Genomic DNA, 26,224 nt, shown 5'->3' on the forward strand with positions numbered 1-26,224 from the left:
AAGTTGGCTACGATCCGCCAACCCAATTCCAAAGAAGAAGGTGTGGTTTTACTACGAGAGCGCTGTTTTATGGTGTTACCGGCATTCTTCTATTACCGGTCAATATGGATAGGCGAAAGCGCTCCAGAGAAGATTTACCAACTGCGGACAGTAACCATTTCAATACCCCGGAGGAAAGAGTTTATGCCGGGCTGTCGCGGGACGGGGACTTAAGGCAATGGAGTGTCGAGGACACTTGCGGATACCTGCGTCTGGAAGGGCTCGGGATATGGGAGGAGAAATTCAGAGGTTCGATTGTTGTGATCACTGTTTTGCATGTCTTCACTAACTAGCTACATACACATGATATTTGACTGACCAAGCCAATGTGGCTTGTAACTGTAAACTAAACTGCAGAGAAAGTGACTGGGTCAGCAGCAGAGGAATTGCTAACCCACTAGATCAGATGTTGTTGGCTAAAATGAAATTGTATTAGTCACATGCGCCGAAGACAACATGTGTAGTAGACCTTACAGTGAAATGCTGAATACAACAGGTGTAGTAGACCTTGCAGTGAAATGCTGAATACAACAGGTGTAGTAGACCTCACAGTGAAATGCTGAATACAACAGGTGTAGTAGACCTTACAGTGAAATGCTGAATACAACAGGTATAGTAGACCTTGCAGTGAAATGCTGAATACAACAGATGTAGTAGACCTCACAGTGAAATGCTGAATACAACAGGTGTAGTAGACCTCACAGTGAAATGCTGAATACAACAGGTGTAGTAGACCTTACAGTGAAATGCTGAACACAACAGGTAGTAGACCTTACAGTGAAATGCTGAATACAACAGGTGTAGGTACACCTTACAGTGAAATGCTGAATACAACAGGTGTAGTAGACCTCACAGTGAAATGCTGAATACAACAGGTGTAGTAGACCTTACAGTGAAATGCTGAATACAACAGGTGTAGTAGACCTTACAGTGAAATGATGAATACAACAGGTGTAGTAGACCTTACAGTGAAATGCTGAATACAACAGGTGTAGTAGACCTTACAGTGAAATGCTGAATACAACAGGTGTAGTAGACCTTACAGTGAAATGATGAATACAACAGGTGTAGTAGACCTTACAGTGAAATTCTGAATACAACAGGTGTAGTAGACCTTACAGTGAAATGCTGAATACAACAGGTGTAGTAGACCTTACAGTGAAATGCTTAATACAACAGGTGTAGTAGATCTTAGTGAAATGCTGAGTACAACAGGTGTAGTAGACCTTACAGTGAAATGCTGAATACAACAGGTGTAGTAGACCTTACAGTGAAATGCTGAATACAACAGGTGTAGTAGATCTTACAGTGAAATGCTGAATACAACAGGTGTAGTATATCTTAGTGAAATTCTGAATACAACAGGTGTAGTTGATCTTACAGTGACATGCTGAATACAACAGGTGTAGTAGATCTTAGTGAAATGCTGAGTACAACAGGTGTAGTAGACCTTACAGTGAAATGCTGAATACAACAGGTGTAGTAGACCTTACAGTGAAATGCTGAAAACAACAGGTGTAGTAGATCTTACAGTGAAATGCTGAATACAACAGGTGTAGTAGATCTTAGTGAAATTCTGAATACAACAGGTGTAGTTGATCTTACAGTGAAATGCTGAATACAACAGGTGTAGTAGACCTTACAGTGAAATGCTGAATACAACAGGTGTAGTTGATCTTACAGTGAAATGCTGAATACAACAGGTGTAGTAGACCTTACAGTGAAATGTTTACTTACAAGCCCCTAACCGACCGTGCATTTAAATCTCTTATTCTTATGCATATTTTTTAAGTAACAAGTAATTAAAGAGGAGCCTTAAAAAAATATCAATAAATACAGGGGGGTGCCGGTACAGAGTCAATGTGTGGGGGCACCGGTTAGTTGAGGTAGTATGTACATGTGGGTAGAGTTAATTAAAGTGACTATGCATAGATGACAACAGAGAGTGGCAGTGGTGTGGGGGGTCTGGGTAGCCATTTGACTAGATGTTCAGGAGTCTTATTGCTTGGGTGTAGAAGCTGTTTAGAAGCCTCTTGGACCTACACTTGGTGCTTCGGTACCTCTTGCTGTGTGGTAGCAGAGAGAACAGTCTATGACTAGGGTGGCTGGAGTCTTTGACCATTTTTAGGGCCTTCCTTTGACACCGCCTGGTATAGAGGTCCTGGATGGAAGGAAGCTTGGCCCCAGTGATGTACTGGGCTGTTCGCACTACCCTAAAGACTAATTTACATTGTCCTTTGAACTACAGTACCCTAGCTAGGCTAACTACAGTTGAAGTCGGAAATTTACATACACTTAGGTTGTAGTTTTGGCAAGTCGGTTAAGACATCTAGTTTTCTGCATGGCACAAGTAATTTTCCAACAATTGTTTACAGACAGATTATTTCACTTAATTCACTGTATCACAATTCCAGTGGGTCAGAAGTTTACTTACACTAAGTTGACTGTCCCTTTTAAACAGCTTGGAAAATTCCAGAAAACGATGTCATGGCTTTAGAAGTCTCTGATAGGCTAATTGACATCATTTGAGTCAATTGGAGGTGTGCCTGTAGATGTATTTCAAGGCCTACCTTCAAACTCGGTGCCTCTTTGCTGGACATCATCGGAAAATCAAAATAAATCAGCCAAGACCTCAGGAAAGAAATTGTAAACCTCCACAAGTCTGGTTCATTCTTGGGAGCAATTTCCAAACACCTGAAGGTACCACGTTCATCTGTCCAAACAATAGTATGGAAGTATAAACACCATGGGACCACGCAGCCATCATACCGCTCAGGAAGAAGACGCGTTCTGTCACCTAGAGATGAACCTACTTTGGTGCGAAAAGTGCAAATCAATCCCAGAACAACAGCAAAGGACCTTGTGAAGATGCTGGAGGAAATGACATAACCTGAAAGGCCGCTCAGCAAGGAAGAAGCCATTGCTCCTAAACCGCCATAAAAAAAGCCAGACTACAGTTTGCAACTGCACATGGGGACAAAGATTGTACTTTTTGGAGAAATGTCCTCTGTTCTGGTAAACAAAAATAGAACTGTTTGGTCATAATGACCAAGCCAAAGAACACCATCCCAACTGTGAAGCATGGGGGTGGCAGCATCATGTTGTGGGGGTGCTTTGCTGAAGGAGGGACTGGTGCACTTCACAAAATAGAACTAATCCATTGGGCTCCCGAGTGGTGCACGGGTCTAAGGCATTGCATCTCATTGCTAGAGGCGTCACTACCGACCCTGGTTCGATCCCAGGTTGTATCACAACCGGCCAAGATCGGGAGTTCCATAGGGTGGCGCACAATTGGCCCAGCATTGTCAGGGTTAGAGGAGGGTTAGGGGAAGGGTTGATACCTAGTCAGTTGTATAACTGAATGCATTCAACTGAAATGTGTCTTCAGCATTTAAGTGCCATAATCGACATCCACGTCATCCCAGTGGGATAACTGCCTTGCTTAGGGTTAGGCCGGCATTGTAAAATAAGAATTTCCCTAGTTAAATCAAGGTACATAAAAAAATAGACAAAGCCAATTCATGCTTGATCCAAAAATGTGGTCGTGTGACACAATTTCGGCGCCTCCAGAGGCCAAATCGAGCTCCGTGCCGCATTGCCATGGCGTTCCCAAATTGTATAACAACACGGAGGGCTCTGTATTGCTCCGCATTTACATGGTTGGTTGATGGTAGTTGGGGGCAGTACATCCTGTATCAACACAAACCCACTTCCTTGACAACAGCTCCGCGAAGTTGCTGCCAATGCAGACGTCAGAACTTAATAGTTACCGTTGTTCTTCCGTGCACCGTTCTTCACTCTGTCCGTCTGCACACACTTGAAACATGGACCAATCCTTTACAGTTCTTACACCTGCAGTGGTTTGGGGATGAAAGCTCGTACAGCGTATCTTACATAACCAAACTTCACATGTGAAGGTAGGACCGTTAGACTTTCCTCGTTCTCCATTCACCCAGTCAGACTCCAGGCACCAACCACACCAGAAATTCTCTTCAGGTATTAAATCTGAACATCCGGCGTCACCCCTGAGATGACTCCTTTGACGGGCTCTCTACTCCGAAGTTCAAAGCACAAAACTCTTCTTGTCCGAATTATTTTATTAAGGCCCACTGCAATGAATCAAAATAAGACCACTCCTTGTCACTCTGACAGTCTTGTCTTTTCCCAGCATACACTTCACAATTTTCAACACCTCAAGTGGGTTTCCCAAATACATCCTTACTCAACGAACGCATCCCAACAAGAAGCGATTCATTACCATTCATAGACAATTTTTGACAATTTATTTTTTATTTCAGTTTTCGACTGTTGTCCATTCAGAACATTAATCTTCATCAGCTTCACTCGACGTGCTGCTTGATTCGAACTCGGCATTCACTTCCACCATTTTCTCCAACCATCAGACTACAACAGAATAGTCTACCTGTGCTAATTAACCGGAAGACACCACAAACGTGTTGTCACTAAAAAATACTGCCTGCTGCAACTGTGTTAAAACAGTGTACAGTAAGTGTGTATTTTTCAGTTGTGATATTATTTTGATGTGATATGAAAGTATAAGGATTTCTGTTTCTAGAACCGTATCGCAATTGAGAATCGATTTACGTTTAGATGGAGTATTTGGCTGTTTTGGTTTCCAGAGCCAATTCAACCTTTTAAACAGAACATATAAGGTCCTTGGACTATAAGCAGGGTGGGAAATTAACACTAGCCACCAGCTAAATGTTAGTACATTTTGGCATTGACAGGTAGAATGTCTAATATTTCCATCCACATTGGCAGGTGGTCACACAGCGAATTTGTGAGAATATTTTTTGATGTGTTTGTCAGCTCTGTAAGATAAGAGTTTCAACATTACAGTGGTGAAAATGGGGTGTGGTACAGCATAGGTTCAAACAATAGAGAGAAATATGGAGACCTTGCCCGCTGGAACACACTCTAATATCCACTACTATCTGTCGTGCTCTTTCATTTGACATCACTTTTAATCAATTTCAAAAAGTGTTTTATCATTACAAAACATGTGCATGCATTTTCTGTGATTTCTTTATGAATTTTCCACCCTGGTGGACCAAAAAGTACATTTCCCACCCGACCATAAGGAGTACCATTAGGCTCCTTTTATCCATTATCCACTAACCCTCTCCTTACTTTCTCTCTGGTATCTGTTAGTGCCCAGCATCAAGGTTGTTCCAGCCAAATAACTGATTCTATCTAATGAAGAGGAAGGTTGGTAGACTTTCACACAGGAAAGATGATCTGTCCTTTTTGTTTGGTTTTTCCCCACACAGAGCAACAGATAACAGGAGTGGGGTTACGATACCTTACAGAGACACATCTGGAGAATATGGGCATAGGGTATGTGTGGTGTGGTTTCGGTATGGGGTGTGGTCATTTCGGTGTACCAATCTTCAGTGGTATGTCAATCTAATGTGCACTTTCTAATTTTGGTGTATTTGTTGTGACAGATTTCTCTTAGTCAATTTTTTGAGAATTGTGATGTTCTGATTTTGGTGTGATGATTATGAACGGACTCTCTCTCTCCTCAGGCCTCTTGGCACACGGCTGCAGATTCTTCACTGCCTGAGGAAGCTGTGGCAGATTGCAGCAGAGACCAAGGTAACGCAATAGAGGTTTTAGAGGCCCTCTTGGCTGCAGAGACCAAGTGTTGCTCTTTTAAACTGAATTTTCTGAAATTCTACACATTTTACTATGGGGCAGAAATACAATTTGAAAGTTTAAAGCTAGTTTCCAGCTATTCTATGTATTTGTCATTGGGCTGAGAGAAAAGTTGCAGTTTCAAAGTTAATATCCTGCAATTCTACACATTTTGCCATGGGGCTGAGTTAACATTATGCCTTGTTCTTATGCTATCTGAGTGACTCAAACATTATAACAAAATCAATGGAGGCCCCATGACATCTTAGATTCTCCCTGATTTGTCTAGTTTTTATTTTGGTGATTGTTCGTTCTTAAATGTGATCTTATTAAAAACAATATGGCTCCACTGTCTTTTCTACTTACTTTATATCTGGTTTTAGTCCTTTAGGTTTACACTGAAAACGTTTGACCTGGAAATTATTTAGCAAAAGGGGAAACATTGACTTTGATCTCACATTGAGAGGCTGATGGACAGGGAGAGGTATAGATAGAGAACAATGCATGGGAGAGAAAATCACCTCAACCACATTGTACCTTTTTAAAATTTTATTTATTTATTATTGTGAAAGAAGTAAAACACCCTGAGTAATAGCTGTTTTTTTTTCATGTTCTCTATTCCCTGTTTTATAATGTTTTTCAATTTTATTGCAAGAGTAATGACCCTACTCTAACCACGGCCACATAACTAGAGCTGCACCCTTTTCTATTCCAGAGAGGGAAAAATAGAGGAAGAGTAGTATCTACAATAAGATATATTATTGTCTCCTGTAGGTGTTTAATGACCCCATCCATGGCCATGTAGAGATGCATCCTCTGCTGGTCCGTATCATCGACACCCCTCAGTTCCAGAGGCTCCGCCACATTAAGCAGCTGGGAGGAACATACTTTGTCTTCCCTGGAGCCTCCCACAACCGCTTCGAACACTCCATAGGGTATGTAGGAGTGTGTGTAAGTATGCACTAGCATAGAGTACAAGTGTGGGTGCCTGAGCACTTCATAGTTTAAAAGTGTGTGGGCTTGACCTATATAGGGTGTGTACACCTTTTTAAATCCAAGATGTGGAGTGTACATGCGCAAATTGGTATTTAGTCTATGTGGTTTTAGAGGCCTTACCCTGCATTCAAAGTGTGTGTGGTGTCAGGAAAATAACCTCGCACTCAACGTCAGCAAAACAAAGGAGATGATCGTGGACTTCAGGAAACAGCAGAGGGAGCAACCCCATATCCACATCGACGGGACAATAGTGGAGAAGGTGTAAAGTTTTTTTAAAGTTCCTCGGCTTACACATCACGGACAAACTGAATTGGTCCACCCACTCAGACAGCGTGGTGAAGAAGGTGCAACAGCGCCTCTTCAACCTCAGGAGGCTGAAGAAATTTGGCTTATCTCCAAAAACACTCACAAACATTTACAGATGCACAATCGAGAACATCGTGTCGGGCTGTATCACCGCAACTGCTTCGCCCACAACCGTAAGGCTCTCCAGAGGGTAGTGAGGTCTGCACAACGCATCACCGGGGGCAAACTACCTGCCCTCCAGGACACCTACACCACCCGATGTCACAGGAAGGCCATAAAGATCATCAAGGACAACAACCACCCGAGCCACTGCCTGTTCACCCCGCTATCATCCAGAAGGCGAGGTCAGTACAGGTGCATCAAAGCTGGGACCGAGAGACTGAAAAACAGCTTCTATCTCAAGGCCATCAGACTGTTAACCAGCCACGTCTAACATTGAGTGGCTGCTGCCACTTTAAACAATGCCACTTTATATAATGTTTACATACCCTACATTACTCATCTCATATGTATATACTGTACTCTCTACCATCTACTGCATCCTGCCTATGCCGCACGGCCATCGCTCATCCATATATTTATATGTACATATTCTTATTAATTCCTTTACACTTGTGTTTAAAAGGGAGTAGTTGTGAAATTGTTAGATTACTTGTTAGATATTACTGAATGGTCGGAACTAGAAGCACAAGCATTTTGCTACACTCGCATTAACATCTGTTAACCATGTGTATGTGACAAATAAGATTTGATTTGATTTCAAAAGGCACAATAGAAACTGTCCTGGTTCTTTTTCAGCCCCTAGCCCCTTCCTTAAGCTCCCAGTTCCCAGTGGTTACCTAGCAGGTTTCCTGAGTTGTAAAATGGTTGTTTTGGTCGTGTGTTTCAGGGTGGGCTACCTGTCAGGTTTGCTGGTCCAGGAGTTGAATGAGAGACAACCAGAGCTCTTCATCTCTCGTAGAGACATATTGTGTGTCCAGATTGCCGGTCTCTGTCACGACTTGGGTGAGTCTCACACACACACCACACACATATATACACACTTTTTTTTCAATCTTACTTTCTCATAAATGTGATATCTCTCACTCTCCAGGTCATGGTCCTTTCTCCCATATGTTTGATGGGATGTTCATCCCCAAAGTGCGTCCAGAATCTAAGTGGAATGTAAGACCTTTCTTTCCTCTCTCGTTTCCTCCTTTTTTGCTCTGTCTACATGTCTGTGCTGTTGTTTGTGTCAATATCTTCCTGTGTGTGCTCAAACCTGTGCAGGTCACCTGTATTTGTGTGTACGCTCACGTTGTGTGTGTTACAGCACGAGGAGGCGTCCCTGGCCATGTTTGACCACCTGGTGTGTGAGAACGCCTTGGAGCCGGCGATGAAGGAGCATGGCCTGGTCCTTCCTGTTGACCTGGTCTTCATCAAGGAGCAGATTGCTGGACCACAGAACACTGTCCCCCTCAGCCAGGGAGTAAGTCAGCCAGCCAGTGAGCCGGTTAGTCAGTCAATCAACCAATTTAAGAATCATGGAGGTGTGGGTTCGTTTCCCACTTCTGACACCAATGGTAACGGAGACCGCCCTAGTGGTGGAAGTTTCGGTGAAGAAGCCCAAACATGACAATAACAAAACAGAAAATATAAATTGGGGGTAAACTGAATAAATCAACACCTGAAAGCCACTCTGACCCTTGTTGCCTCCTCACTGAAACCTTCACCGCTAGGGCGGTAAACAATCATCAATCAACATTAATCAGTCAACAAACATCAATCAATATTACTTCATGAATATTATTTATTTATGCTTTCTAGCATTTCATTGTCTACGGGTTGAATTTAAACTAATTTGAACTAATTTGGAGTTTCATGCTCGGATGTCTGTCTGTAGTCTGAGTCTGTTCTTTTTCCCTCCACAGTGGCCATATAAGGGCCGACCAGAGGAGAAGTCCTTCCTCTATGAGATTGTGGCCAACAAAAGGAACGGCATCGATGTAGACAAGTGGGACTACTTCGCCAGGTGAGTCCCCCAGTTGGAGTTTATCCCTTTTAGAAACTATGATCAATTACTGGAGTAAGCTATATTAGAGATCTAACAATACATAGGAACATTGGAGTATATTAGGAAAATAGTATGGGTAACTTTTCTTAAATAATCTTCAGGGCCTAAAATGAACACCAGCCAAATGCGGGTAGATTTTGGCATTGGCAGGTAAGATGTTTATTTCACCAGCCACGTTGGTGGGTGGTCAGGGCTCCACAGTGAGAGCATTTCACTTGCATTTGTGAATAAAAAGTATGATCACATTTATAGCAAAATAAATGCTGCTGTTTTGTAGCCAAAGCCGAACTACGAATCCTATATAGCCTATTCCACCTTGCGCTTCAACACTGTCTGGCTATAATGTGCGCATTTGAATAGCTGAGTGAAATATATATTTTCAGAAGCGCTGCTCACAGGCATAAAACTATAAAAGTTGGTCTAATTTACTTGAAACTAAAGTCTACTGAAGTGAGACTTTGTCCTTGTGTTTCTTGTCTATTTACATTGTTTTGTTCACAAGCTAGGTTGTTTCTCTATGTTTGACTTTCAACTGCTAGGGAAGAGAAGACAGATCTTCTTCTAGTCAGACTCAATCTCATAGGCACTAACATGACTCGAGTCATGCTACCACGGTAACCTCCCGCCCATAAAGGGGCAGGTGAATTTTTTTGTCTCATCTGTGATATTTTGGTTAAAAGATTCAGGTCACAAAAAAAATGAAATTAACTTGTTGACGCACCCCATCCCGGTAGCGGGATAATTGTCATCAGCAACGCTGAATAGCATAGCACAGTCGAATAATATTACAAAAAAATATTCTTGAAATCACAAGTGCAATATTGCAAAACACAGCTTAGCCTTTTGTTAATCCACCTGTCGTCTCAGATTTTGAAATTATGCTTTACAGCGAAAGCAATCCAAGCGTTTGTGTAAGTTTATCAATCGCATGACAAAACATTAAGTACACTTAGTATCAGGTAACTTGGTCACGAAAATCAGAAAAGCAATCAAATTAATCGTTTACCTTTGATGATCTTCGGATGTTTTCACTCACGAGACTCCCAGTCACACAACAAATGTTCCTTTTGTTCCATAAAGATTATTTTTATATACCTCCGTTTGTTTGTCGCGTTATGTTCAGAAATCCATAACGCAGACGAAAATTCCAAATAATATCCATAATGTCCACAGAAACATGTCAAACGTTTTTTATAATCAATCCTCAGGTTGTTTTTAAAATATATATTCGATAATATATCAACCGGGAGTGTAGGTTTTTCAAAAGGACCGGGAGAAACAATGGCCTCTTTACTCTGTTACGCAAAACTCATTCTGAGAGCCCCCACCTATCCACTTACGCAATGTGATCTCTCTCGCAAATTTTTCAAAATAAAAGCCTGAAACTATGTCTAAAGACTGTGGACACCTTAGGGAAGCCATAGAAAAAGGAATCTGGTTGATATCCCTTTAAATGGAGGATAGGCATGTATAGGAACAGAGAGGTTTCCTGATTGGATTTTCCTCAGGTTTTCGCCTGCAATATCAGTTCTGTTATACTCACAGACAATATTTAGACAGTTTTGGAAACTTTAGTGTTTTCTATCCTAATAATTAAATGCATATATATGCATATTATATGCATATTCTAGTTTCTGGGGCTGAGAAATAGGCCGTTTCAAATGGGTACGTTTTTGCCAAAAACAAAAATACTGCCCCCTACACGCAAACGGTTAAACAATATACCACATTGCTTCTTTCTAGTATTGCATTTCTTTTTTTTCAGAAACATTACAAAGCATGCTCATCTGTTTTGTTGGTGTAATTGGTGTAATTTTAGTTGGTGTAATTTTAGCGGAAAAAAATATTTTTGCTGGTAAAAACGTTTTTTTGTCAAATGCGCCAAATAGACTTTATAGTGAAATGCTTACTTACAAGCCCTTAACCAACAATGCTTTTAAGAAGTTAAGAAAAAAATTACATGAAGTCTTAGGTAAAAAATAGATAAGTAGAAAATAAAAGTAACAAATAAACAGCAGCAGTAAAATAACAAGCAAGGCTTTTTACAGGGGGTGCCGGTACAGAATCAATGTGTGGGGGCACCGGTTAGTCGAAGTAATTGAGGTATTATGTACATGTAGGTAGAGGTAAAGTGACTATGCATAGATTATAAATGGAGAGTAGCAGTGTAAAAGCGGGGTCTGGGTAGCCCCTTGATTAGCTGTTCAGGAGTCTAATGGCTTGGGGGGTAGAAGCTGTTAAGAAGCCTTTTGGACCTAGATTTGGCGCTCCGGTACCGCTTGCCGTGCAGTAGCAGAGAGAACAGTCTATGACTTGGGTGGCTGGAGTCTTTGACCATTTTTAGGGCCTTCCTTTGGCACCGCCTGATATAGAGGTCCTGCATGGCAGGAAGCTTGGCCCCAGTGATGTACTGAACTGTACGCACTACCCTCTGTAGCACCTTGCGGTCGGAGGCCGAGCAGTTGCCATATCAGGCAGTGATGCAACCAGTCAGGATGCTCTCGATGGTGCAGCTGTAGAACCTTTTGAGAATCTGGGGACCCATGCCAAATCTTCTCAGTCTCCTGCCTGCTTCACAACTGTCTTAGTGTGTGTAGACCATGATAGTTTGTTGGTGATGTTGACACCAAGGAACTTGAAGCTCTCAACCTGTTCCACTACAGCCCCGTCGATGAGAATGGGGGAGTACCTGGTCCTCCTTTTCCTGTAGTCCACACTCATCTCCTTTGTCTTGATCACGTTGAGGAAAAGGTGGTTGTCCTGGCACCACACGGCCAGGTCTCTGACCTCCTCCCTATAGGCGGTCTCATCGTTGTCGGTGATCAGGCCTACCACTGGTGTCATCGGCAAACTTAATGATGGTGTTGGAGTCATGCTTGGCCACGCAGTCATGAGTGAGCAGGGAGTACAGGAGGGGACTGAGCACGCACCCCTGAGGGGCCCCCGTGTTGAGGATCAGCGTGGCGGATGTGTTGGTCCGTACCCTTACCAACTGACGGGGCGACCCGTCAGGAAGTCCAAGATCCAGTTGCAGAGGGAGGTGTTTAGTCTCAGGGTCCTTAGCTTAGTGATGAACTTCGAGGGCACTATGGTGTTGAACGCTGAGCTGTAGTCAATGAATAGCATTCTCACATACACTACCCTTCAAAAGTTTTGGGTCACTTAAAACCTATTCTTTGTCCTTCAAAATAACATCAAATTGATCAGTGTAGACATTGTTAATGTTGTAAATGACTATTGTAGCTTGAAACAGCGGATTTTTTATGGAGTATCTACATAGGCATACAGAGGCCCATTATCAGCAACAATCACTCCAGTGTTACAATAGCACGTTGTGTTAGCTAATCCAAGTTTATAATTTGAAAAGGCTAATTGATCATTAGAAAACCCTTTTGCAATTATATTAGCACAGCTGAAAACTGTTGTTCTGATTTGAAGAAGCAATAAAACTGATCTTCTTTAGACTAGTTGAGTATCTGGAGCATCAGCATTTGTGGGTTTAATTACAGGTTCAAAATGGCCAGAAACAAAGACCTTTTTTCTGAAACTCATCAGTCTATTCTTGTTCTGAGAAATGAAGGCTATTCCATGCAAGAAATTGCCAAGAAACTGAAGATCTCATACAAAGCTGTGTACTACACCCTTCACAGAACAGCGCAAACTGGCTCTATCCAGAATAGATAGAGGAGTGGGAGGCCCCGGTGCACAACTGAGCAAGAGGACAAGTACATTAGTCTCTTGTTTGAGAAACCGATGACTCACAAGTCCTCAACTGGCAGCTTCATTAAATATTACCTGCAAAACACCAGTCTCAACATCAACAGTGACGAGGCGACTCTGGGACGCTGGCCTTCTAGGCAGAGTTGCAAAGAAAAAGCCATATGCACATTGCAAAGAAAAAGCCAATGCACATTGCCTGTGAGCATCAGAGGTGAACCAGTTGCTTACACAGCTCGAGCAAGACATTCATCAGCATTTCTCTGACTACTTCCCTCCATTGAGTCAAATAAACTTCTGATTCCAGGAGGACCATGAGCTGTTGCTATTGATAAGGTGTCTGATTCATCATCTTCACCTCGAATTGTCAGAGGTTGCTTGTTGTGAGCGCTGAGGGAACTTTATGCACTTGGCCAGATGATTCAGCATCTTTGTTGCATTCTTCACATATTATTTGGCACAGTATTTGTAAATGTACACAGCTTGTCCTTCTACATGACCTGCAGTGAAATGTCTCCACACATCAGATAGTGCCTGTGGCATTTTCCTGTAAAGATTAGAAAAAAATGAGTAAAGGAAACAACAAATACAATTCCATATACAGATAAATAGTTAAGTAGTTAGATTAAACAACTAATCTGTCAGGTAAATGTTTTAAAATTAAACCTGTATGAAAACAGGTGAATTAACACTCCTCAGTTAACAGGCTCAAGCAAGCTAAAACCCACATAGTAGCAAAAACTAACTAGCAGAAATTGTTAATAAGTTAGAAATGATTTAAACACACTTTGCTGTAGGTTACTGTTTACTAGTTAACAAAAAAATATTTATGTCATAAAATATATTCACCCCACCCAGTATTGTCATCAAAACTTACCAGAAAGCTTGTAGTCCTTGGCTCAGACAGTGTAGTAATGTGGGCTCAATAGCATCTCATTAGTGTGCAAGATCTTGAGAATCAGCTGTACATGTGATGGAAGAATGCACTGTGCATGCAGAGGGTTGCAATTCCATTGAATTGGGGATAGTTTAACAAAAATATGCCACAAGACCTAGAATTGCCTAATGTGTATCCCATACAAAAGGTTCACTGTTATAAGAACTTTTTTATGAAAAAAAAATTCCCAAATTCCCGGGCTTAACTTCCAATGGAAAATTTCCGGGAAAGTTTCCGACCCTTGCAACCCTAGTCTCTACACCATTTCACATTTTGCTACATAAGACCGAATCCTGGTGGTGAGTCACATATATGTTCTTCTTCACTTCATCTAACCTGACCTCTGCCCAAATTGCTCACTCTTCTCTAACTCACGGCTGTCATGATCACTTGTACCAGACTGTGTCTCTTCTCCTCCCATAGGATCTCTGATGGCTAACAATAATATATCCTGACAGAATGTAAACCTTATACGTTCCCCTCTCTCCCTCAGTGACATGAATAATAAGTATATTTCATATCTAAAAGTCAGATTTCATCGAAATCTGCCATAAATCCCCCTTGTGACAGGAAATGGACGCTTGTTGTGTGCAACAGGGAGTAGCATTTGAATGGAAGCTTCACACAAAAAATGGGTTAAAAATTAAATGTGTTAAAATCTTGCTGGAAGTGACAGGACTGGTGTAGGGACGTGTCAAAATGCAGAATTTTAGCACTTAAGCAAGCCTTTATTCATATAAAATCTGATTAATTGAATTCTCCATATGTATTAAAGGGCACTCATTTATTTTATTTATTTATTTTATTTCACCTTTATTTAACCAGGTAGGCAAGTTGAGAACAAGTTCTCATTTACAATTGCGACCTGGCCAAGATAAAGCAAAGCAGTTCGACACATACAACGACACAGAGTTACACATGGAGTAAAACAAACATAGTCAATAATACAGTATAAACAAGTCTATATACGATGTGAGCAAATGAGGTGAGATAAGGGAGGTAAAGGCAAAAAAAGGCCATGGTGGCAAAGTAAATACAATATAGCAAGTAAACCACTGGAATGGTAGATTTGCAATGGAAGAATGTGAAAAGTAGAAATAAAAATAATGGGGTGCAAACAAGCAAAATAAATAAATAAAATACAGTAGGGAAAGAGGTAGTTGTTTGGGCTAAATTATAGGTGGGCTATGTACAGGTGCAGTAATCTGTGAGCTGCTCTGACAGTTGGTGCTTAAAGCTAGTGAGGGAGATAAGTGTTTCCAGTTTCAGAGATTTTTGTAGTTCGTTCCAGTCATTGGCAGCAGAGAACTGGAAGGAGAGGCGGCCAAAGAAATAATTGGTTTTGGGGGTGACTAGAGAGAGAAACCTGCTGGAGCGTGTGCTACAGTTGGGAGATGCTATGGTGACCAGCGAGCTGAGATAAGGGGGGACTTTACCTAGCAGGGTCTTGTAGATGACATGGAGCCAGTGGCAACGAGTATGAAGCGAGGGCCAGCCAATGAGAGCGTACAGGTCGCAATGGTGGGTAGTATATGGGGCTTTGATGACAAAACGGATTGCACTGTGATAGACTGCATCCAATTTGTTGAGTAGGGTATTGGAGGCTATTTTGTAAATGACATCGCCAAAGTCGAGGATTGGTAGGATGGTCAGTTTTACAAGGGTATGTTTGGCAGCATGAGTGAAGGATGCTTTGTTGCGAAATAGGAAGCCAATTCTAGATTTAACTTTGGATTGGAGATGTTTGATAGGGGTCTGGAAGGAGAGTTTACAGTCTAACCAGACACCTAAGTATTTGTAATTGCCCACGTATTCTAAGTCAGAGCCGTCCAGAGTAGTGATGTTGGACAGGCGGATAGGTGCAGGTAGAGATCGGTTGAAGAGCATGCATTTAGTTTTACTTGTATTTAAGAGCAATTGGAGGCCACGGAAGGAGTGTTGTATGGCATTGAAGCTTGCCTGGAGGGTTGTTAACACAGTGTCCAAAGAAGGGCCAGAAGTATACAGAATGGTGTCGTCTGCGTAGAGGTGGATCAGAGACTCACCAGCAGCAAGAGCGACCTCATTGATGTATACAGAGAAGAGAATCGGTCCAAGAATTGAACCCTGTGGCACCCCAATAGAGACTGCCAGAGGTCCGGACAGCAGACCCTCCGATTTGACACACTAAACTCTATCAGAGAAGTAGTTGGTGAACCAGGCGAGGCAATCATTTGAGAAACCAAGGCTGTCGAGTCTGCCGATGAGGATGTGGTGATTGACAGAGTCGAAAGCCTTGGCCAGATCAATGAATACGGCTGCACAGTAATGTTTCCTATCGATGGCGGTTAAGATATTGTTTAGGACCTTGAGCGTGGCTGAGGTGCACCCATGACCAGCTCTGAAACCAGATTGCATAGCAGAGAAGGTATGGTGAGATTAGAAATGGTCGGTAATCTGTTTGTTGACTTGGCTTTCGAAGACCTTAGAAAGGCATGGTAGGATAGATATAGGTCTGTAGCAGTTTGGGTCAATAGTGTCCCCCCCTTTGAAGAGGGGGATGACCGCAGCTGCTTTCCAATCTTTGGGAATCTCAGATGACACGAAAGAGAGGTTGAACAGGCTAGTAATAGGGGTGGCAACAATTTCGGCAGATAATTTTAGGAAAGAAAGGCTCCAGATTGTCTAGCCCGGCTGATTTGTAGGGGTCCAGATTTTGCAGCTCTTTCTGAACATCAGCTGAACGGATTTGGGAGAAGGAGAAATGGGGAAGGCTTGGGCGAGTTGCTGTGGGGGGTACAGTGCTGTTGACCGGGGTAGGAGTAGCCAGGTGGAAAGCATGGCCAGCCGTAGAAAAATGCTTATTGAAATTCTCAATTATGGTGGATTTATCAGTGGTGACAGTGTTTCCTATCTTCAGTGCAGTGGGCAGCTGGGAGGAGGTGTTCTTATTCTCCATGGACTTTACAGTGTCCCAGAACTTTTTTGAGTTAGTTTTTGAGTTAGTTGCAGGAAGCAAATTTCTGCTTGATAAAGCTAGCCTTGGCTTTTCTAACTGCCTGTGTATAATGGTTTCTAGCTTCCCTGAACAGCTGCATATCACGGGGCCTGTTCGATGCTAATGCAGAACGCCATAGGATGTTTTTGTGTTGGTTAAGGGCAGTAAGGTCTGGGGGGCTATATCTGTTCCTGGTTCTAAACTTCTTGAATGGGACATGTTTATTTAAGATGGTTAGGAAGGCATTTGAAAAAAATATCCAGGCATCCTCTACTGACGGGATGAGATCAATATCCTTCCAGGATACCCCGGCCAGGTTGATTAGAAAGGCCTGCTCGCTGAAGTGTTTCAGGGAGCGTTTTACAGTGATGAGTGGAGGTCGTTTGACCGCTGACCCATTACGGATGCAGGCAATGAGGCAGTGATCGCTGAGATCTTGGTTGAAGACAGCAGAGGTGTATTTAGAGGGCAAGTTGGTTAGGATGATATCTATGAGGGTGCCCGTGTTTAAGGCTTTGGGGCGGTACCTGGTAGGTTCATTGATAATTTGTGTGAGATTGAGGGCATCAAGTTTAGATTGTAGGATGGCTGGGGTGTTAAGCATGTTATTTAATATATATTTAATATAACAGGCTTTATAATTCCAATATTGACGCACAGTTTCTGCTTAAAATAATACAAGACACTCATTTTGTGGAACTACCACTTCATTGTAGAGCAAAGGAAATGCATAAACATTTAACATTTTGTTTTGTGAGATCCTTTTTTTTTTTTACTTAAATGACAACAGGAACATTGAAAATTATTTTTATTTTATTAATAAAAAATAAAAACATTTTAACATAATGGATACATCAAAAACAGTATGACAGGTAAAGGAAAACCCAGACAAAACCAACAGAGACTCCCTCACTTTCTCACCCCACAGGGACTGCTTCCACCTGGGTATCCAAAATAACTTTGACTATCGTCGCTTTCTCAAGTTTGCCCGTGTGTGTGAGGTGGACGGGAAGAAGCACATCTGCACCCGAGACAAGGTAAATGCTTCCGCTTGGCCCTCAGTTACACCTCCTATTCATTCCCTTCATTTATGTTTTCATTCAACTTTTGGTAAAGTAGTTAGGTAGCCTAGTTTAGTGATGATATCCATGTGTGTTGTCCACATACAGGAAGTGGGTAATCTGTATGACATGTTCCACACACGCAACTGCCTGCATAGAAGGGCCTACCAGCACAAGGTGGGCAACATCATAGAGACAATGTAAGTACTCTCACCTCAACAGGTGTTTAATACTGGTAACTGCCAAGATAGAGGAAACACCAACATAGTATCTTTATAGCGTGTTGGGCCACTACGAGCCAGAACAGCTTCAATGCACCTTGGCATAGTTTCTAAGTGTCTGGAAGTCAATTGGAGGGATGCGACACCATTCTTCCACAATAAATTCTATCATTTGTTGTTTTGTTGATTGTGGTAGAATCTCCCATAAGTGTTCAATTGGGTTGAGATCTGGTGACTGAGACTGCCATGGCATATGGTTTACATCGTGTTCATGCTCATCAAACCATTCAGTGACCACTCATGCCCTGTGTGTGGGGGCATTTGTATTTATTATGGATCCAAGGCGGCGGCTACTCTTCCTGGGGTCCGGCAAAATGAAGGCAGTTATACAATTTCAAAAAGATTACAATACATTTGTTACAGAATTCACAACACACAAAGTGTGCCCTTAGGACTTTACCCCACTACCACATATATATACAACGAAAACATCCATGTGTATGTGTGTGTACATTATCATGCCTGTGTATGCATGTGTATGTGCCTATGTTTGTGTTACTTCAGTCCTCGCTGTTCCATAAGGTGTGTTTTTATCTGCTTTTTAAATCTAATTTTACTGCTTGCATCAGTCACCTGATGTGGAATAGAGTTCCATGTAGTCACGGCTCTATGTAGTACTGTGTGCCTCTCATAGTCTGTTCTGAACTTGGGGACTATGAAGGGACCTCTGGTGGCATGTCTTGTGGGGTATGCATGGGTGTCTGAGCTGTGTGCTAGTATTTTAAACAGACAGCTTGGTACCTTCAGCTTGTCAACACCTCTTACAAAAACAAGTAATGAGGAAGTCAATCTCTCTTCTATGAGAGATTGACATGCATGTAATTAATTTTAGCTCTCTGTGTACATCTAAGGGCCAGCCGTGCTGCCCTGTTCTGAGCCAACTGCAATTTTCTCAAGTCCCTCTTTGTGGCACCTGATCACACGACTGAACAGTAGTCCAGGTGCGACAAAACCAGGGGATACCTAGTCAGTTGTACAACTGAATGCATTCAACTGAAATGTGTCTTCCACATTTAACTCAACCCCCCGTGAATCGGTGAGGTGCGGGGGGCTGTTTTTTCAATCTTTATTAACAGCATGCCACTGGCTTTACTCCAAGCCTAATCCTAACCCTTTAACGACATGCCACTGGCTTTGAGTAAAACCAGTGTGTTTGTTAGTGGTGTAGAGAGGAGTCATTAGTAAAGATTGAAAAAACAGCTAAGATATATTTTGAGTACAGCAGCGTTTGGGTTTCGTCCTGCTTTGTTCTATGGTGCTTAAATAAATGCAGTAGTTCTTAACCTGTGACTGCCTCCTGCCTACTCCTCTCTACACCAGTAACAAACACACTAGTTTTACTCAAAGCCAGTGGCATGTCGTTAGTAAAGATTAAAAAATGTAAGGGGCCTAGACAGCTGCCTTGTGGAATTCCTGATTCTACCTGGATTATATTTGAGAGGTTTCCATTAAAGAACACCCTATATAATTGTATCATCAATTTCTATCAGCCAATCATCAGTCATTTGTGTAAGTGCTGTGCTTGTTGAGTGTCCTTCTCTAAGCATGCCGAAAGTCTGTTGTCAATTTGTTTACTGTGAAATAGCATTGTATGTTGTCAAACACAATTTTTCCAGAAGTTTACTAAGGTTTGGTAACCGGCTGATTGGTGGGCTATTTGAGCCAGTAAAGGGAGCTTTACTATACTTGGGTAGTGGAATGACTTTAGCTTCCCTATAGGCCTGACGGCACACACTTTCTAGTAGGCTTAAATTGAAGATGTGGCAACATCATCCGCTATTATCCACAGTAATCTTCCATCCAAGTTGTCAAACCTCAGTGGCTTGTCATTGTTGATAGACAACAATAATTTTTTCACCTCTTCCACACTGACTTTATGGAATTCAAAATTACAATTCTTGTCTTTCATAAATTGTCAGATATACTTGGATGTGTAGTGTCAGCGTTTGTTGCTGGTATGTCATCCCTAAGTTTGCTAATCTTGCCAATGAGAAAGAAATTAAAGTAGTTGGCAATATCAGTGGCTTTTGTGATAAATGAGCGATCTTATTCAATGAATGATGAAGCTGAGTTGGCATTGTTATCCTATGGGGACATAGTCGTGGTAGCCAAAATAATGGCCTGCCCAGCATGTTTGTTGCTTAATTAACTCAGAAACCACACCTGTGTGGAAGCACCTGCTTTAAATACACTTTGTATCCCTCATTTACTCGAGTTTCCATAACTTTTGTCCGTTTTTTAAAGTTAAGAACAAATTCTTATTTACAATGACTGCCTACCCCAGCCAAACCCGGACGACGCTGGGCCAATTGTGCGCTGCCCTATAGGACTCCCAATCACATCCAGTTGTGATTCAGCCTGGAATCGAACCGTCTAATCGTCTGTAGTGACGCCTCTAGCACTGAGATGCAGTGCCTTAGACTTCTGCGCCACTCGGGAGCCCTACAGTACCAGTCAAAAGTTTGGACACACCAACTCATTTAAGGGTTTTGTACTATTTCTACATTGTAGAATAATAGTGAAGACATCAAAACTATGAAATAACACACATGGAATCATGTAGTAACGAAACAACGGTAAAACAAATCAAAATATATTTTAGATTCTTCAAAGTAGCCACCATTTGCCTTGATGACAGCTTTGCACACGCTTGGCATTCTCTCAACCAGCTTCACCTGGAATGCTTTTCCAAATATCTTGAAGGAGTTCCCACATATGCTTGAGCACATGTTGGCTGCTTTTCCATCACTCTGCGGTCCAACTCATCCTAAACAATTTCAATTGGGTTGATGCCGGGTGATTGTGGAGGCCAGGCCATCTGATGCAGCACTCCATCACTCTCCTTCTTGGTCAAATAGCCCTTATACAGCCTGGAGGTGTGTTGGGTCATTGTCCTCTTGAAAAACAAAAGACAGTCCCACTAAGCGCAAACCAGATGGGATGGCGTATCACTTCAGAATGCTGTGGTAGCCATGGTGATTAAGTGTGCCTTTAATTCTAAATAAATCACTGACAGTGTCACCAGCGAAGCACCGCCACACCAACACACCACATCCTCCATGCTTCATGGTGGGAACTACACAAGAGATCTGTTCACCTACTCTGCGTCTCACAAAGACCAAAAATCTCAAATTTGGACTCATCAGACCAAAGGACAGATTTCCACCGGTCTAATATCCATTGCTTGGGTTTCTTGGCCCAAGCAAGTCTTTTCTTATTATTACTGTCCTTTAGTAGTGGTTTCTTTGCAGCAATTATACCATGAAGGCCTGATTCATGCAGACTCCTCTGAACTGTTGATGTTGAGATGTGTCTGTTACTTGTGAACTCTGTGAAGCATTTATTTGGGCTGCAATTTTCGAGGCTGGTAACTCTAATGAACTTATCCTCTGGGTCTTCCTTTCCTGTGGCAGTCCTCATGAGAGCCAGTTTCATCAAACCACTTGATGGTTTTTGCGACTGCTGGAGTGCTGCATCAGATGACCTGTCAAAGTTGTTGACATTTTCCATATTGACTGACCTTCATGTCTTAAACTAATGATGGACTGTCGTGTCTCTCTGCTTATTTGAGCTGTTCTTGCAATAATATGGACTTGGTTTTTTACCAAAAAGGGCTATCTTCTGTATACCACCCCTACCTTGTCACAACACATCTGATCGGCTCAAACGCATTAAGGAGGAAAGAAATCCCACAAATGAACTTTTAACAAGGCACAACTTTTATTTTAAATGCATTCCAGGTGACTACTGTTAGGTTCTAATTTTTCAGAGTAAGTAACTCATGGACACTAGAGAAGCTTAACCAAGGTTAATTCTCCCCAAAGGGTCTTTACAGCTGTAATTCAGACACAGACATGTCTTCCCCCGTGGTGGATTCATACCCCATTTTGGGTGGAGTCTCCTCCTTATCTCTAAACATTGCCTCATTCTTGCTAAGCAGGGAACTAAGTGATATGAGCCTTAAACGGGTTCTCCCCTAATCAGTACTGTCACATGCAGTTGGTTTCCCTGAACTCAACCCCTCCCAAGCTTCATTATGGCCCCCTCCCAAGCTTCATTATGGCCCCCTCCCAAGCTTCATTACGGCCCCCTCCCAAGCTTCATTATGGCCCCCTCCCAAGCTTCATTACGGCCCCCTCCCAAGCTTCATTATGGCCCCCTCCCAAGCTTCATTATGGCCCCTCTCCCTTATGTCTCATTATGGCCTCCTCCCTCATGTCTCATTATGGCGGCAGGGTAGCCAAGTGGTTAGAGTGTTGGACTAGTAACCGAAAGGTTGCAAGTTCAAATCCCCGAGCTGACAAGGTACAAATCTGTCGTTCTGCCCCTGAACAGGCAGTTAACCCACTGTTCCTAGGCCGTTGTTGAAAATAAGAATTTGTTCTTAACTGACTTGCCTAGTAAAATTAAAGTAAAATAAAAAAAACAAATGGCCCCCTCCCTCATGTCTCACTATGGCCCCATCCCTCATGTCTCACTATGCCCCCCCCCCCCTCATGTCTCATTATGGCCTCCTCCCTTCATGTCTCATTATGGCCCCATCCCTCATGTCTCACTATGCCCCCCCCCCCCCCCTCCATCATGTCTCATTATGCCCCCCCCCTACCTCATGTCTCATTATGGCCTCCTCCCTCCCTCATGTCTCATTATGGCCTCCTCCCTCCCTCATGTCTCATTATGGCCTCCTCCCTCCCTCATGTCTCATTATGGCCTCCTCCCTCCCTCATGTCTCATTATGCCTCCCTCATGTCTCATTATGGCCTCCTCCCTCCCTCATGTCTCATTATGGCCTCCTCCCTCCCTCATGTCTCATTATGGCCTCCTCCCTCCCTCATGTCTCATTATGGCCTCCTCCCTCCCTCATGTCTCATTATGGCCTCCTCCCTCCCTCATGTCTCATTATGGCCCCCTCCCTCCCTCATGTCTCATTATGGCCTCCTCCCTCATGTCTCATTATGGCCTCCTCCCTCATGTCTCATTATGGGCCCCCCCTCATGTCTCATCAAGGCTAGTTTGAAGAATCTCAAATATAAAATATATTTTGATTTGTTTAACATGTCTTAATGTTGATGTCTTCATTATCATTCTACAAAGTAGAATACAAAGGAAAAACTCTGGAATGAGTAGGTGTCCAAACTTTCCCCTGGTACTGTATATCTGTGTTATTTCCTATATTTTATACATTCATACAGGTTCTCAGAAATATATATTTTTTCTGCTGTATTTTATATGTTCAAAATGAGATGTTATATTGTCTTGTCTTTTTTTCAGGATCACAGAGGCCTTTTTAAAGGCAGACCCCCACATCCAGATACAAGGTTCAGGGGGAAAGATGTTCACCATCTCCACAGCAATAGACAACATGGAGGCCTACACTAAACTCACAGGTCCGTTCAACCCCATAGAAATATAAAGTGTAGAATGGCTCTGGTCTGTTCTACTTACTCTCAAACCTCTGGTTGTCTGGGTTTTATGCCAGGCGTCAAGGCTGTCCAAACAGGCTGGGTTTTCCATACCAGTTTTTTTTGTGTGGCACATTGCTGTCCATATAATTACTGCTGGGTTTGGTTTGCATGATTACCTCTCATCTTCCCACACTCCTTATCACCTTGTCTCTCCCTCTCCCCTCTCCCTCTCTCCTCCTTTCCCCTGTAGACCATGTGTTTGAGCAGATTCTGTACTCGTCATCCTCTGAGCTGGCTGAGGCCAGAGAGATCCTCCAAAACATCACCTGCAGACGCCTCTACAAGTGTGTGGGACAGACTCAGGCTGAGAAGCGAATGGCGGTTTCACAGGTGTGTGTGCGTGTGTTTGGAGAGAGGATATCCTTCCATGGCATACTAGCGGAGCTTTCTACGAGATTCATATTATGTACCTCTCACCCTCGTCTTCTCTTCCCCCAGGAAAAGCTCCTGGACTGGGCAGGCTGTGTGGCGAGGTCCAGGCCTCAGAATGACCTTCAAAATGTTACTCTGCAGCCAGGGGACTTTGTTGTCAATGTGAGTGTCCAGTCTTTTCACCTCAATCAGGGAACTGATTGAAAACATTTTACCATAGCCCCCCCTTTGTTACCAGTTGTTCTGTTGAACATAGGTATCTCTTTGTAAGTCCATCTCTCCCCCTCTCTCTTTCTCTCTATCAGATCATCAACATGGACTGGGGTATGAAGGAGAAGAACCCCATCGACAAAGTGCGCTTCTACTGTAAGAACGACCCAACCAAAGCTTACCGGATCAGCAAGGACCAGGTCACTACTTCAATTACGTATTTTATTTTTTATTATCCAATCATTTTTGGAGCTTGGAAACATGATATAAGGCAATTGTTGTTCCTGTAGGTGTCCAAGCTGCTGCCAGAACGGTTTGCTGAGCAGCTTATCAGGGTCTACTGTAAGAAGACCGATGAGAGGGCCATGGAGGCAGCTAAGAAGAACTTTGTCCAGTGGTGCATGGATATGAACTTCTCCAAACCTCAGGTCAGGAGGCCTCTCTTTCATTTATATAGCATTTTTTCTCAAGTTGTTAGCGTTTTTACGTTGACAGTGCAAGGCTAAGCCAGCTAGCTATCACTATCTTACCTGCACAACACACAGTATTTTCCCTATGTTTAAAATTTACACTGGTATCCCTGTGTGTTTGTGATCACATTTATTTAGGATGGAGATGTGATTGCACCAGAGCTCACCCCTCTTAAGGCAAGCTGGGCACACAACAATGACAGTGATGATAATGATGAAGAGGATAGCCAGTGAGGAAGAGGCTGGGCTGCAGTCAATGGTGGACAAGAGAAGGCAAAGACCAGACTCTTTTAAGAGGAAGATGAGAAACGAGAGAGTATCCTTCTGTTTACGGCAGTGGTTACCAATCATGGTCTTTGAGGGCCACAGGGTATGCAAGGTTTTGTTCCAACCCAGCACTAACACACCTGGTTCAGCTAATCTATGTCATTAATAAGATGAACTGACTAGCTGAATCAGGTGTGTTCATGATGGGTTGTAACAAAAGCCTGCACACCCTGTTGCTCCCTATGACCATGGGTTGGTGACCACCACCTCAAGAAAATGTCAGACTTTCAGAAGAAGTCGCTTTAATCAGGGTTCTGTTCACTCTGATTCAGTTTTGCCAGGGATTAGATCATGTAGTTTATTTTTAAATTTACTTTTTAGGTTTTATTTCAAGCATACATTTTAGGTTTGGATATCTTAACGTTATGCTATTTCATGGTAAGAGAAGTGTGGGAGTATGTGAGTATACATACCTGTTCTCCCAGGCTATGCATGTTGATGTATGCCACTATCAGACATGGATCTTTCCTATAGCCAAGCAACAACTATTACATATTTATCTATCCTGGTGAAAGTTACTCTTTGGACAATCATGCTGCTTTACCTTGTAATACTCCCAAAGCTGAATGTGTACTTATCCTTGGTGTTATATTTGATCCACATGCAAACAAACAGGTAGCCATTGTTTGTGTTTCAGGGCATTGTCTTTCTTTTATGCATGGTTTCTACGCTGTTTTAGTTTTTACATACCCACCTACCATAGTGAGCCTGGTCATGCAAACCTACAGTATGTAGGCAAAAGTAGGAGTTGACTAAAGCACATACAGATCACAGATCAGGGTACAATATAACTTAATTATCTTCCGAAAAGCCACCACTTTAAATGACAAACAATGTTAAGTTATCATATTATCTTTGTTTTCATCCATGTACCCTACTGAGGCAAGTAGGTAAGCAGCTATCTGTCTAGTGTTTGGTATCATTTGGGAGTCTCGTTATGTTATCTTCATTTAAACAATGTTTACCCTAAAGTCTGCCTCGAGATGAGCCCACAGCTGTTGATCAGACATGTTTGTTGATTTAAGTTATGCACTTTGTTTTAAATAAAGAATATAATTTTGAATGAAAGACTAATTGGGGGGAAAGTCTCACCATTTGAAGGGTTTTGTAATACAGAATGTAACTGGCCACATCTGCGAAATTACAACCCTCTTCTCTGCCTGGCTATCTCTGTTCTGTTTCCTTACAACTTTGTGTAGAAGACAGCTCTGGGGGGGGTCTATGGTAAACGGCTTGAGTCGTTCACGTTAGGATGGAATGCATAGTATACTATATAACCTGTTGTGAGAGGGTCAGTGCTATCCGGGTTCCTTGGGACATTCCTACCCTAAACCTTAACCTTAACCCCTAACCTT

At 42.5% G+C, this 26,224-nt stretch overlaps 1 protein-coding gene across 3 annotated transcripts; it reads left to right on the forward strand.

Annotated features, from left to right (window-relative positions):
* Positions 1-25,943, forward strand: samhd1 (SAM domain and HD domain 1). 3 transcript variants are annotated; one of them, XM_021590141.2, is made up of 16 exons: positions 1-288; positions 5,331-5,397; positions 5,589-5,658; positions 6,472-6,632; positions 7,889-8,004; positions 8,093-8,163; positions 8,312-8,491; positions 8,910-9,010; positions 17,612-17,720; positions 17,853-17,944; positions 23,297-23,412; positions 23,681-23,820; positions 23,929-24,024; positions 24,168-24,272; positions 24,363-24,500; positions 24,681-25,943. In XM_021590141.2, the coding sequence occupies exons 1-16, from the start codon at positions 105-107 to the stop codon at positions 24,774-24,776; spliced, it is 1,842 nt and encodes a 613-aa protein (XP_021445816.1). In that variant the 5' UTR covers positions 1-104; the 3' UTR covers positions 24,777-25,943. The 3 variants fall into 3 exon arrangements, with proteins under 3 accessions (XP_021445816.1, XP_021445818.1, XP_021445817.1); XM_021590143.2 differs by lacking the exon at positions 5,331-5,397 and adding an exon at positions 5,212-5,268 and having other exon boundaries at positions 4-288; XM_021590142.2 differs by having other exon boundaries at positions 6-288; positions 8,312-8,467.
* The last annotated feature ends 281 nt before the right edge of the window (positions 25,944-26,224 follow it).

This window comes from Oncorhynchus mykiss, chromosome 28, assembly GCF_013265735.2.
Source record: "Oncorhynchus mykiss isolate Arlee chromosome 28, USDA_OmykA_1.1, whole genome shotgun sequence".
NCBI lineage: Eukaryota > Metazoa > Chordata > Actinopteri > Salmoniformes > Salmonidae > Oncorhynchus > Oncorhynchus mykiss.